Source organism: Hypanus sabinus, chromosome 2 (genome assembly GCF_030144855.1).
Source record: "Hypanus sabinus isolate sHypSab1 chromosome 2, sHypSab1.hap1, whole genome shotgun sequence".
Lineage (NCBI taxonomy): Eukaryota > Metazoa > Chordata > Chondrichthyes > Myliobatiformes > Dasyatidae > Hypanus > Hypanus sabinus.
Genome location: NC_082707.1, coordinates 207,369,953 through 207,384,859, shown reverse-complemented (window position 1 = coordinate 207,384,859; position 14,907 = coordinate 207,369,953). Strand labels below are relative to the sequence as shown.

At 38.0% G+C, this 14,907-nt stretch overlaps 1 protein-coding gene across 1 annotated transcript in view; it reads left to right on the top strand.

Moving 5' to 3' along the window:
• Positions 1-14,907, top strand: part of LOC132390042 (ubiquitin thioesterase OTUB2-like) — a 36,396-nt gene that overhangs the window by 17,666 nt on the left and 3,823 nt on the right. The window contains exon 4 of the mRNA XM_059962632.1: positions 12,708-12,792. Within this exon, the coding sequence (XP_059818615.1) occupies positions 12,708-12,792 (85 nt within the window). The remainder of the gene's footprint in view (positions 1-12,707; positions 12,793-14,907) is intronic.

The following is a 14,907-nucleotide window of genomic DNA, read 5'->3' as shown; positions in this document are numbered from 1 at the left end:
AGAACTCTTAAATGTTGAGATGCTTTATTCTTCTGGTAGTACATTCCAGGCACCTATTGCTCTTCGTTATTTTAAAATCTTATCTAGACATCTATTCTTCGCTTTCCATTGATACATCTCATATTACTTGAAACTTCTCATAATACTTGAAACTGGTTGCCGCTCAATCTCTGACACTCCAGAGAAAACCATCGAATTTTATCCAACCTCTCCTTTTTGCTAGGACGTTCCAACTGAGGCAATACCCTAGATCACATCTTTTGTTCCTTCTCCAAATCCTGCACACCCTTCCTATACTGTGGTAGGAAGCTTTAGAGGGTGCAGAGGAGTTTTGCCAGTATGCTGCTGTCTGGATTAGAGACCATGTCATATGAGGAAACATTAAGCAAGCTAGGGCTTTCTCTTTGTAGTGAAAGAGGATGAGAGGTGACTTGGTAAACAAGGTGAGGAGAGGAATAGAGTGTGGACAGCCATTACCTTTTTTCCAGGGCAGAAATGGGTAGGATGAGAGGCAATAATTTTAAGTTACTTGGAGGAAAGTATAATGGGGGGGGGATTTTTACACAGTGGTGGGTGCATAGAATGCTGTGCCAGGGTTGGTGGTAAAGGCAGATGCATTAGGGATGTTTAAGCAACTCTTAGTTAGGCATGTGGATGAAAAAAAAGTACAGAGCTATGTGAAAGGGAAGGATTAGATTGGTCATGATGTAGATTAAAAGGTTGGCACAACATTGTGGGCAGAAAGTACTGTACCAAGCTGTTAATGTTCTATGACTAAACCTGCACACAATACTCCAAACCTGGGCCAACTAGTTTTGTAGAACTGCAAATTGACTTCCCAGTTTAATACTCAGCCAAGCAAGCTCTATACCTTCTGTAGCACTTCTCCAGTTGTGTTGCTACTTGGAAGGACAAACTCCAAGGCAGAGAATAAAGTAAATGGCAGGATACTTGGTAGTGTGGAGGAGCAGAGAGATCTAGGGGTACACGTCCACAGATCCCTGGAAGTTGCCTCACAGGTAGGTAGAGTAGTTAAGAAAGCTTATGGGATGTTAGCTTTCATAAGTCGAGGGATAGAGTTTAAGAGACGCAATGTAGTGATGCAGCTCTATAAAACTCTAGTTAGGCCACACTTGGAGTACTGTGTCCTGTTCTGGTCGCCTCACTATAGGAAGGATGTGGAAGCATTGGAAAGGGTACAGAGGAGATTTATCAGGATGCTGCCTGGTTTAGAGAGTATGGATTATGATCAAAGATTGAAGGAGCTAGGATGAGAGGAGACATGATAGAGGTGTACAACATATTAAGAGGAATAGACAGAGTGGACAGCCAGCACCTCTTCCCCAGGGCACCACTGCTCAGTACAAGAGGACATGGCTTTAAGGTAAGGGGAGGGAAGTTCAAGGGGGATATTAGAGGACGGTTTTTCACTCAGAGAGTGGTTGGTGTGTGGAATACACTGTCTGAGTCAGTGGTGGAGGCAGGTACACTAGTGAAATTTAAGAGACTACTAGACAGGTATATGGAGGAATTTAAGGTGGGGGGTTACATGGGAGGCAGGGTTTAAGGGTTGGCACAACATTGTGGGCCAAAGGGCCTGTACTGTGCTGTACTGTTCTATATTCTATGTCCAAGGGAGCTATGGACTTGCATCCCTCTGTACATCATTGCCCCCAACACTTACTGTATACTTGCATTTGACCTTTGAAAATTCATCAGCCTTGCCTTATACCAGATTAAACTGAGTCTGAAGTGTCTCTGCCCAAATTCCCAAGCTGTCCATTGACAACCTTCCTCATTGTCCTCAAATCCCAATTCTTTAACTTCAAACATACTAAACAGACCACCTACATTTTAGACCATAAGCCGTAGAAGCAGCGTTAGGCCATTTGGCCCACTGAGATGCTCTGTCATTCCATCATAGCTGATTTATTATCCCTCTGAATCCCATTCTCCTGCCTTCTCCCTGTAACCTTTGACACCCTGACTAACCAAGAGCCTATCAACCTCTGTTTTAAATACTCAGTGACTTGGTCTCCATCGTCAACTGGATACCCTCTGGCTGAAGAAATACCTTCTCATTAATGTTATAAATGGATGCTCCTCTGTTTTGAGGCTTTACCCTCTGGACTGAGACACTCCCACTATAGGAAACATCCTCTGCACATCCACTCTCATCCTTTCTTTCTTTTCTTTCTAAATCTTTTTATTGTTATTAGTAATATGGACAGAATACAAATGATACATTGATAAAGAAATTACCAACATACAAATTCCATTACATATGAAAAAAAACATACATAATAGTTACAATATAAATGAGTTTACCAAGACATAAGCCATAAAATATATGTATGAACATGGTAAGTCTAAATATTTCATAATATATAATATAAAAAAACAAAAAAGAAAGAAAAAAATATATATATAATGCAAAACTAGCTAATCTACTAATCTAATAACTAATATAGAAGAAAAAAGAAGCAAAAAAAAAGAGAGAGAAAAATAAAGGGGGCTGTTTATAATATCTCACAAAAATAAGTATTCATCAATGCCGTCACTTCTGGTCCTCTCAACATACATAAGCTAAAAGCTGGGAAATCAAATGAACTTGGAACAGGGTCATATTACATCATATGAAAACGTTGAATAAATGGTCTCCATAACTTTTCAAATTTAATAGAAGTCTCAAAAGCACCACTTCTAATTTTCTCTAAATTTAAACATAACATAGTTTGAGAGAACCAATTAAATACAGTGGGAGGATTAATTTCCTTCCAATTCAACAATATAGATCTTCTAGCTATCAGAGTTAGAAATGCAATCATTCGACGGGCTGAAGAAGATAAATGCAGTGAGTCTAACATTGGTAAACCAAAAATTGCGGTAATAGGATGAGGTTGTAAATCAATATTCAAAACCGCAGAAATAATATCAAAAATATCTTTCCAATATTTCTCCAAAAATGAACAAGACCAAAACTTATGAGTTAAAGACATAATTTCAGATTGACATCTATCACAAATAGGACTAATATGAGAGTAAAAATGAGCTAATTTATCCTTCGACAAATGGGCCCTATGTACGACCTTAAATTGTATTAATGAATGTTTGGCACATAACGATCATGTATTAACTAATTGAAGAGTTCTATCCCAATTCTCACTAGAAATAATAAGACTAAGCTCTCTTTCCCAATCCTTTTTAGTCTTATAAAGAGGCTCTGAATCATATTATAAAGTTTTGAAAAGGGTCTAATTCAAATAAACTCCCCAAAATATCTGAAGGCACAAAATTTGGAAACGTAGGGAGTACAGTACTTAAAAAATGTCTAATCTGTAAATATCTAAAAAAATGAAATCTAGGCAAGTTATATTTGTTGGATAATTGTTCAAAAGACTTGAAACAATTGTCCAAAAATAAATCAGAAAATCTTAGTAATCCCTTAGTTTTCCAAGCCGAATAAGCTTGATCTATAATGGAAGGGTGGAAAAAACAATTAGATACAATAGGACTATTTAAAATGAATTGAGTCAACCCAAAAAATCTCCGAAATTGAAACCATATACGCAAAGTATGTTTAACTGTCGGGTTGTCAATTCGTTTCGGCAATTTAGGAAGAGCAAAAGGGAGAGAAGTCCCTAAAATAGAACCCAGAGCATAAGCTGATACAGATTTAGTTTCTAAACTCACCCAACGAGGGCCAAAAGATCCACCCCCATCTTTCAACCACCATAACAAATATCTAATATTAACTGCCCAATAGTAAAATCTGAAATTAGGTAATGCTAACCCGCCTTCCTTTTTTGTCTTCTGTAAATATATTTTACCTAACCTGGGGTTTTTATTCTGCCATATATATGAAGAAATTTTAGAGTCAACATTAGTAAAAAAAGATTTCGGGATAAAAATTGGTATCGCTTGAAAAAAATATAAAAACTTAGGTAAAATAACCATCTTAATAGCATTAATCCTACCTATTAGGGATAAAGATAAAGGTGATCACTTAGTAAACAAACCTTTAATCTGATCAATTAATGGTAAAAAAATTAACTCTAAATAAATCTTTATGGTTTTTTGTGATTTTGATCCGTAAATAAGTAAAAGAATCATTAACTAATTTAAAAGGTAAATTTCCATAAATTGGGACCCGTTTATTCAAAGGAAACAATTCACTTTTATTAAGATTTAACTTATACCCAGAAAACTCACTAAATTGAACCAATAATGATTAAACTGCTGGGATGGATTTCTCCGGGTTAGAAATGAATAGTAATAAATCATCTGCATACAAAGATAACTTATGAATGTCTGTCCCACGATTAATACCCAAAATATCCTGTGATTGTCTGATGGCAATTGCCAAAGGTTCTAAGGCAATGTTAAATAGTAATGGACTAAGAGGACATCCTTGTCTAGTGCCCCGAAATAGGCGAAAAAAGGGAGATCTTTGATTATTGGTAAACACTGAGGCTACTGGAGTATGATAAATCAATTTAATCCATGATATAAATATCGGACTAAAATTAAACTTCTCCAACACATTAAATAAGTAAGGCCATTCAACTATCAAATGCTTTCTCCGCATCTAATGAAATCACGCATTCTGAAGAGTCATGTGAGGGAGTATAAACAATATTCAACAATCTCCTAATGTTAAAAAAAGAATAACGATTTTTAATAAAACCAGTTTGATCATCTGAAATAATTTTGGGTAATACCTTCTCCAATCTAGATGCCAGTAACTTGGAAAAAATCTTGGAGTCTACATTCAATAAAGATATAGGTCTATAGGAAGCACAGTTAGTAGGGTCTTTATCTTTCTTCAATATTAGAGAAATGGAAGCTCTATAAAAAGATTGTGGCAAATTCCCCAATCTAATGGCTTCCTCAAAAACCTTACCTAACCAAGGGAAAAAAGTAGCGGAAAAAAATTTAAAAAATTCAACTGTATAACCATCTGGACCCGGTGCTTTCCCAGAATTCATTGAGGAAATAGCCCCTTTAATTTCTACATCCGTAATAGGAGTATCCAATATTAAAAGATCATCAGATGATAATCTTGGAAACTTTAATTTCCCAAGAAAATCAGACATGGTATTATGATCTTGAGGAAATTCAGATTGATACAGGGAGGTATAGAAGTCTTGAAATGCCTTATTTATCTCATCATGATTAACTGTCAGATTCCCATTCTGCTGACAAATCTTAGTGATTTGATGTTTAACCAAAGCGTTCTTCAATTGACTAGCTAACATTTTACCAGATTTATCACTATGTATATAAAAATCAGATTTAGTTTTCATTAATTGATTTTCAATCGAGGATGTAAGTAATAAACTATGTTCCATTTGAAGTTCAACCCTTTGTTTGTAAAGCTCCTTACTAGGAGCAATCGAATATTTCTTATCAATCTCTTTAATTTTATCAACCAATAAAAGAGTTTCCATCTTAGTACGTTTCCTCAAACCAACAGAATAAGAAATAATCTGTCCACGTATATACGCTTTAAAAGTGTACCAAAGTGTTCCGCAGGAGATATCATCTGTAGAATTAGTTGAAAAGAAGAAGTCGATCTGCTCCTCCATAAATTTTATAAAGTCAGAGTCTTGCAACAAGGTAGAGTCAAATCGCCATTGTCTGGCATTAGAAGCTGTATCCGTAAATTTCATAGAAAGTAATAATGGAGCATGATCAGAGATAGCTATAATATCATAGTTACAACCGATTACCAATGGAATAAAACAAGAGTCTACAAAAAAATAATCAATTCTTGAATAAGAGTGATAAACATGTGAGAAAGAAGAAAACTCTTTGTCTTTAGGATGCCGAAATTTCCAAATATCAAAAACTCCATTGTCAGTCAAAAAAGAGTTAATACAAGTGGCCGACTTATTAGGTAAAGTCTGAATAGATAAAGATTTATCCATCAGAGGATTTAAACAACAATTAAAGTCACCACCCATTATTAACTTATATTCGTTTAAATTGGGTAAAGAGGTAAATAAGGACTTAAAAAAGTCAGGACAATCCACATTTGGAGCATAAACATTAACCAAAGCAACCTTTTTATTACAAAGTAAACCCATAATTAACAAAAATCTACCATTCGGATCCAAAAAAAATATCATTTTGAACAAATGGAATAGAGGAGTCAATAAAAATTGAAACTGCTTTTACTTTAGCATTCGAATTTGCGTGATACTGTTGACCCCGCCAAAATCTAAAAAAACGAAATTTGTCCTTCTTCCTCACATGAGTTTCTTGTACAAAATGATATGAGCATTAAGTCTTTGGAATACTTTGAAAATCTTCTTTCGTTTAATTGGATGATTTAAACCATTAGTATTCCAAGCCACAAAATTAATGGTCTGAGCCATAATTCTAAAATCAACCCTTTGGTATAGAAAGGGTTAACCAACTTATAAACTCATGCACCCGGAAGAGGAACAAAAGTAAAGAGAGGACCCGGAAGTGACGACAACACAGACATATTTGAAGTTCAAAAACAGCCCAAATAAAAAAACTAACACAAACTGGTGCAAAAAAAAGAATTAGAAAACAGACCATCCCCCCCACCCCCCAAGAAAAAGAGAAAAAGCCAAAATATGACTTAAAAAAGGAGAAAAAGTAAGACTAATCCTACCCCCATGTCAGCTGAAGAACACTCCATATATAAAGGATATATATAAAAGAATCACCCAACTTTAAAAACTAAAATCGCTATAATAAAAACCATATTTCTAAGTATAGTTGTAAAAAAAAATAAAAATATAGTCACTAAAAAAAAATTATAAATCGGGCTCAGCCCAGACAAAACAAAAAATATTTAAGCTATGATAAGCGATGCACTGTAGGAAGAAGACGAAAGAAAGAAAAAAAATAACGCCATCTTAAGCAAAACCAAAAATCTTTTTCAAAAAACCACCATCTTAATCAAAGAAAAATTCACCTTCAAAGAATTAAAAATATACCTTCGAAGGAACAAAGTTAATGGACAAGTATGTAGTATAATGGTTAAAGTGTATAAGGCAGAACAATTAATATGACGAAAACACACTTTAACTTAAGTATAAAGTATAGGATGAACCTACACCAATAACCAGATTTTAATTCTGGTTTAAGAGATCGAGAACCATCTTACATGATCAGAATCGTTCGTTTATTAGAGACCGGTGTCTGTAGCAGTAGGGAAGTTCTCCTCCAGATATTGTCTCACTTCTGAAGTTGAAAAAAAAACCTGTCGTGGAGCATTCGACGGAGATATTCGAAGCTTCGCAGGGTATAGGAGCGCAGGTTTCAGATTTTTCTCATAACATTCAGCCATCAATGGTTTAAAAAGAATCCTTTTTAAAAGGTCAAGACTAAAGTCTTCGACCAGGCGGAAGCAGAATTCTTTGAATTTAATCATTCCTGCCTGACGAGCTGCTCCTATAAGTTGTTCTTTGTCATGTACATAATGGAACCGGACAATTACCACCGAAGGTTTGTCTGTAGCACTCGGTGATCGACGCCGAATTCTATGTGCCCGATCCAATAAAGGAGGGTTATTCGGGAAAATCGTCAGAAACGCTTCTTTTAAAAGTTGAGCAAAATATTTCGAAGGGTCATCTTTTTCTATGCCGTCTGGAAGACCAAGTATACGTAAGTTCTGTCTTCTGGACCGATTCTCAAAATCGTCACTCTTGGCTTTAAGGGCTTCCATCAGCTTAATGGTTGAAATTAAATCCTGTTGCAGTTTTTCAATAGTCAAATCTCGCTTCCGAGCATCTTCTTGCAGAGACGCAATAAGAGCTTGTTGCTGTTTAATTACTGAATCCGTCTTAACCATGTACTCTTGAAAAGCCTTTATATCTTCTTTAAAAAATTGTTGTAGTTCACCAAATTTTTTATCCAAAACCTCCATAAACAATTCATAATTGAGTTTGTTGTGGCGGAGCCTGCTTCTTTCCGTTACCGTTCTGATTGCGTCCGGGATCCCGTCCCTTAGACCTGAGAGACATTTCTGTTTGCATATCTTCAAAAGTTCACAACAAACTCTTGGCAGTAAGTTTAAAAAAAAATTAAAAAAACTTTAGGTATAGGTAAAAATAAGCTGAATAAGGGTGATCAAAGGTTAAAAAGAAAGTAAAGGTTATGGAGCGAATCCAAAACAGTACTCACTCCATGAGCATCTCCAGCTGACTCTCACTCTCATCCTTTCATCCAGATCATTAATAAATATTACCAACAGCTGAGGTCCCAGTATGGATCCTTGTCAGATGCAGTTGGTCACAAACTTCTGATCAGAAAAATACATCGATATTACTGTCCCTTGTTTTCTCTCACCAGGCCTGTTTTGGATCCAGTTTACCAACTCACTGTGGATCCTATGTGACTTCATTGGGTTTTGGAAAAGTACAGCCCCTAAACAGGCCTTTTAGCCTATTTAAAGCATGCCAAAACACTTAAACTGCCTACTCCATTGACCATCTGCAATAGATACGTGCTAAGGAATTAAAAGGATGAAAAAATTAACATTTCAGTTTTTCTTCCATTTGGATTTTGCTGAATTTTCTACATTTACTGCATGAAAAATAGTGTCGACAACTTCAAGTTTAATTGTCATTCAACCTTGTCACAAAACAGTAAGATATAGGAGCAAAATTAGACCATTTTGACCCATCGAGTCAGCTCTGCCATTTCATCATGGCTGATCCAATTTCCCTCTCAGCTCTAATCTCCTGTCTTCTCCCCGTATCCCTTCATGCTCTGACTAATCAAGAATCTATCAGCCTCTGCTTTAAATATACATAAAGATTTGGCCTCGACAGCCGCCTGTAGCAATGAATTCCACAGATTCACCACTCTTTGGCCAAAGAAATTCCTCCTCATCTCTATTCCAAAAGGATGCCCCTCTATTCTGAGATAGTGACCTCTGGACTAGACTCTTTCCCCCCCCACCCATAGAAAACATCCTCTCCACATCCACTCTATCAATGCATTTCAATAAATTAATGATGCCACCCCTCATTCTTCTGAATTCCAATGAGTACTGGCCCGCAGCTATGGAACGCTCTTCATATGACAAGCCTTTCAATCCTGGAATGATTTTCATGAATCTCCTTTGAATTCTCCAATATCAACACATACTTTCTAGGATAAGGGGCCCAAAACTGGTCACAATACTCCAAGTGAGGCTTCAGTGCTTTATAAATTCTCAACATTACATCCTTGCTTTTAAAATCTAATCCTCCTGAAATGAATGCTTACATCACATTTGCCTTTCTCTCCACTGACTCAAACTGCAATTGAACCTATAGGGAATCTTGCACTAGGACCGCCAAGTCCCTTTGCACCTCAGAATTTGAAATTTTCTCTCCATTTAGAAAATAGTCTGCCCTTTTATTTCTTTTACCAAAGTGCCTGACCGTACACTTCCTGACACTATTCTATCTGCCACTTTCTTGCCCATTCTCCTAATCTTAAGTTTTTCTGCAGCCTGCCTCCTCAAAACTGCTTACCTTTCCACCTATCTTTGTATCATCTGCAAACTTTGCCACAAAACCATCAATTCCATCATCCAAATCATTGAGATATAACATAAAAAGAACCCTGTGGAACAGCGCTAGTCATCAGCAACCAGCCTTTTGTTCCCACACTTCGCATCCTGCCAATCAGCCACTGTTTTATCCATGCTAATACCTTTCCTGTAATATCACAGGCTCTTAACTTGTTAAGCATAGTTATGTGTGGCACCTTGTCAAAGGCCTTCTGAAAATCCAAGTACACAACATCCAGTGATTATCCTTTGGCTATCCTGCTTGTTATTTCTTTAAAGAATTCCAATAGATTTGTCATGCAAGATTTTTCCTTCAGGAAACTATGCTAATTTTGGCCTATTTTATCATGAGCGTTATGACATACTACTCATATCTTCCACAGTGAAGATTTTGATGTAAATTACTTATTCAGTTCACATGCCTTTTTGTTGCTCCCATTAGTACCTCTCCAGCATCATTTTCTAGCTGTCTGATATCCAATCTAACCTTTCTTTTATACTTTTATGTATCTGAAAAAAGTTTTGGTATCCTCTATAATATTATTGGCTAGTTTACTTTTGTATTCAATCTTTACCATATTGACTTTCTAGGTGCCTTTTGTTGGTTTTTAAAAGCTTCCCAGTCCTCTAACTTCCCACTAATTTTTCTCTATTATATACTCTCTCTTTGGCTTTTCTGGCTTTTACTTTTCATTAGTCATGGACATGTCATCTTGCCTTTAGATTACTTCTTTCTCTTTGAGATGTATCTATCCTATGCCTTCCATATTGCTTCCAGAAATTCCAGTCATTGCTGCTGTGCCATCTTCCCTGCCAGTGTTCTTTTCCAATCAATTTTGGCCAATTCCTTTTTCATGCCCCTGTAATTGCCTTTACTCCACTGTAATATTGATAAATCTGACTTCAGCTTCTCCTTCTCAAACTTCAATGTGAACTCAATCATATTATGATCACTTTCCCCTAAGGGTTCTTTTACCTTAAGCTCGCTAATCAATTCTCATTCATAGCACAACACCCAATCTAGAGTACCCAATCCACTAATGGACTCAACCACAGGCTGATCTATAGAGTCCACTCATAGGCATTCTAGAAATTCCCACTCTTGAGATCCAACATCAACCTGATTTTTCTCAATCTACCTGCATATTGAAATCCCCACGACTATTGTAATATTGCCCTTTTAGCATGCATTGTCTATCTCCCGTACTAATTTGCATACCACATCTTCACCAGTGTTTGAGGGTCTGTATATAACTCCCATCAGAGTCTTGTATACAGACCCCCAAACAGCAGTAAACTTATACATGTATATAGACAAACAAAACAGCTTTTTCCCCGGGAACAAGGTGCGAAGCACAGTGCATACAGTCACACAGAGTACATATAATCATGATAGCAGAAAACAATAGTCACAACAAAAAATATTTACCCCAAGTCCCTGAATGGCATGGCCTGTAGGTTGATGGTATATGGGATGTTTCTGCAAGAACAAGCACACAGCAGTTTTTCATTTTGTGTAGGTGAATGGAGATGAGAAGGAACTTCCTTAGCCAGAGGGTGGTGAACCTGCGGTATTCATTGCCACGGGACGCTGTGGAGGCCACATCATTGAATACAGTGAAACCCCGTTATAACGCGATCGTTTGGGTCCGTAAAATGTCATTGCAAAAAAAGCGGAGTCGCACTAAATCAGGGTTCAAGAAAATCAATGTTCAAACTGACCCAATGTTGACTTAACATCCTAAAACACTCCTATTTTCGCCCTATTTGACCCTTTTTTTGCATGTTTACCTTTTGGCAAATAAATGACCTTTGAATTAAAGAATTCCACGAATAAATCATTGTTGTCGCTGTAGAAATTAAAACACAAATTAATTTTTAGTAAAACTTCTTTGTATACAAAACAACAAATAAAAACATTCAAGAGTATTAGCAATCATCATTTACAGTTTATTTCTTAAAAAAGTGATCGAGCATTCCTTGCTTGAATGTAGCATGTCACTGGCTGCGAGCGAAATCTAGAAGGCTTCTGGGTTGGAGGTTTTTCATGTGGTCCACCTCCTGGCTCTGCAACCAATGGAGGCTAGCCTCGAGGTGGCTTCAGACGCTTTTGGCGGTGGGGGTGGAGGCTCTTCATTATCTTCTTGTGGCTCAAGAACCAGTACACCTGCCTCCGCTGGTGCTATAGTTACGTTATGGACGATCTCGGTGTTCATCAGGTGCTCATTTGGAACATTCGTCGTCAGCAGAGTACCACTGGTGTAGCTCTTCTTTGTTCCATTCAGACACCTTCTCTGCCTCACGCGATGCGTGAAACTTTTCTTCGTGAGATTTCCAGCCACAAAGTGTTGATTCCGGTATCCCGAGGTCTCAAGCAACTTCAGCTTGACTTTTAGTCTTGATCGCGTCAAGTGTATGAAGCTTATCTTTCACAGTAAAAGATTTCCTTTGTCCAGCAGTTTGTTCCACTTTGAGCACAAAACAGGTCCAATGACTCTCACAAAATGCTGGTGGAATGCAGCAGGCCAGGCAGCAGCTGGTTGAGACCCTTAGTCAGGACTAATGGAAAAAAGAGATAGTGAGATTTGAAAGTGGGAGGGAGAGGGAGAGTCCCGAAATGATAGGAGAAGGCAGGAGGGGGAGGGATGAAGCCAGGAGCTGGGAAGTTGATTGGCAAAAGGGATACAAGGCTGGAGAAGGGGGAGTATGGATTGACGTGGACAAGGAGTCCAGTGATTCATCACGTTATATCCGAATTCGCATTAAATCGGGGCACGTAAAATCAGGGTTTCACTGTATATTTAAAGTAGAGGTCGATAGGTTCTTGGTTAGGCAGAGTGTCAAAGGTTAGAGAGAGAAGGCAGGAGAATGGGGTTGAGATAGTTAATAAATAAGCCATGGGAATGGCAGATCTGATTTATTGGCTAAGTGGCCCAATTCTGTTTCGATATCTTGTGGTCTTATGGTCCAGTGCAGGTGAAGGCGAATGCAATCTTGCTTGTCTTCCATTGAGCGAACACTGGAGGGCAGCACTGATGGGATGGGCCAGTTAGCCCCCAACCCAGTCATAGCTGTTAGTGAATTGATGTCAAAATCATGGCTTTGCCAAGTATTGTGCTCATGTAATAATACTGTAATTTATCTAATATGAACTGTTTTTATTCAGACTTAGACAGAATTTAATACAGAGTAGAGAAGACCTTCTAGCTGCTGGATTTGCTGAAAAAACATTTGAAAATTCTTTCAGCACTGTAAGTATTTCATTTCTGAAAAATGGTAAATTTAAGACTTTATTAGTCTTTTGCCTCAGCTACTCAAAATGTCACAATTGAGAATGTAATGGGATTTGTCCCTGTAATTATCTGCAGTAGTGATTTCAGCTGGAGGTCTGCTTGGCTAAAAAATGATCTGTCCAGGCAAATCTAAAGCCAACCCAGAATGAACCTAAAAGGACATCCAGTCACTGTTCTTGATGCTTATCGAACATAGTCAGGTCCTGTTGGCTTCAAGTCAGGTTGCCAACTTCTACTGAACCAGAGTGCATTTAAGACCATAACCTGTACGAGCAGACTTAGACCATTTGGCCCATCAAGTCTGTTCTTCCATTTCATCATGGCTGATATATTTCCCTCTCAGCCCCAATCTCCCCATATCCCTTCATGCCCTGACCAATCAAGAATCTATGAACCTCTGCCATAAATATACATGAAGACTTGGCCTCCATAGCCACCTGTGGCAATGAATTCCACAGATTCACCACACATGCGGGTGTACCGACAGCTCAGGGACTGCAGCAGTTCAAGAAGGCAGCTCAATGCCACGTTTTCAAGGGTAACTAGTGAAGGGTAATAAATGCTGACTTGATGTCAACGCTCACATCCTGTAAATGAATAAAAATGTTTAAATATATGAAGAAATTCCGCCTCGTCTCCATTCTAGACTTGCATAGAGCTAGCTGCTATCTGGTCTGAAGTTTTTTTTTATTCCTAACTTTTAGAGTCATAGAGCACAACAGCACAGACACAGGACCTTTGGCCCATCTAGTCCAAGTTGATCTAATAATCTGCCTAGCCCCATCGAAATGCACCTGGACCATAGCCCTCCAATCCATGTACCTATCCCAATTTCTCATTAATGTTGAATTTTACTCCCTTTTTGCACTATTCAATTTTTAAATTGTTTATTGCACTGTACTGCTGCTACAAAACAAATTTCACAATGTATGCCAGTAAAATTAAACCTGCCTCTAATTCTGAGATTCAATGTATTTGATCCCTTCTGGAGGTAACAAGACCATATTCCAAATCTTCCTTTTAAGGACAAAATAATTTGCAACAATGTGTTGTTTTAAAAACTAATGGGCGAATGTGTGGAAATTGTTTCATTGTGGAAATCATTTCATTGTGGAGTCATACCATTCTCATTTATTGTGTATATATCCTGATAGTGAGACTTCCAACTCTGGTCCCATTTAAAAATGCTTTCCTTTTCCTTAACTAAGGCAAGTCTCTCTCTCTCTCTCTCTCTCTTATTTTCATTTCTGCTGTCATCCCTTGCACTAAGTAAAACAAGAAGTGAGTTCCTCATTTACAACAGAAATTCTGCAGATGCTGGAAATCCAGAGCAACACACACAAAATGCTGGAGGAACTCAGCAGACCAGGCAGCATCTATGGGAAAAAAAGTACAGACAACATTTCAGACCAAGATCCTTCATCAGTCTTTCTCCTTGGATGCTGCCAGGCCTGTTGAGTTCCTCATATGCTTATTTTCTAGTCCACCAGCCGCTACATTCAGTGTGTCACCCTTTGTCATTTCTGTCACCTTCAGCAGTATTTTATCACCGGTTGCGCCTTTTCTTTGTTTCCCTTTCAGTTATAGTGGAGGGAATAGACCCTTTGAGATCCGCTGGTCCACTCTTCCATCTCCGTCTGCATTCTTCTCAAGGAGGAGATGTAACATCTGTCCTCCTTTGTCACTGCTTCCAAGCATCCGGGGACCCAAAATTTCCTTCCAGGAGAAGCAATGATTCACTTGGTCTTCCAGCACTTTAATATACTGGGTGCTCACAATATGGTGTCCTTGAGTCACAGAACACTACTGCAGAGAAATAGGCCCTCTGGCCTTTCTAGTCTGTGCCGATCTTTTAATCTGCTTTATCCCATCAACACACACCTGGACCATAGCCCTTCGTACCCCTCCCACCCATTTACTTAGGTTAAATATTGAAATCAAACCAGCATCCATCACTTGTGCCAGCAGCTCGTTCTGCTCACTACTGTATGAGTGAAGAAGTTTCCCCCTCGTGTTCCCCTTAAATATTTCATCTTTCACCCTTAACCCATGACCTCTAACTCTACAGTCAGT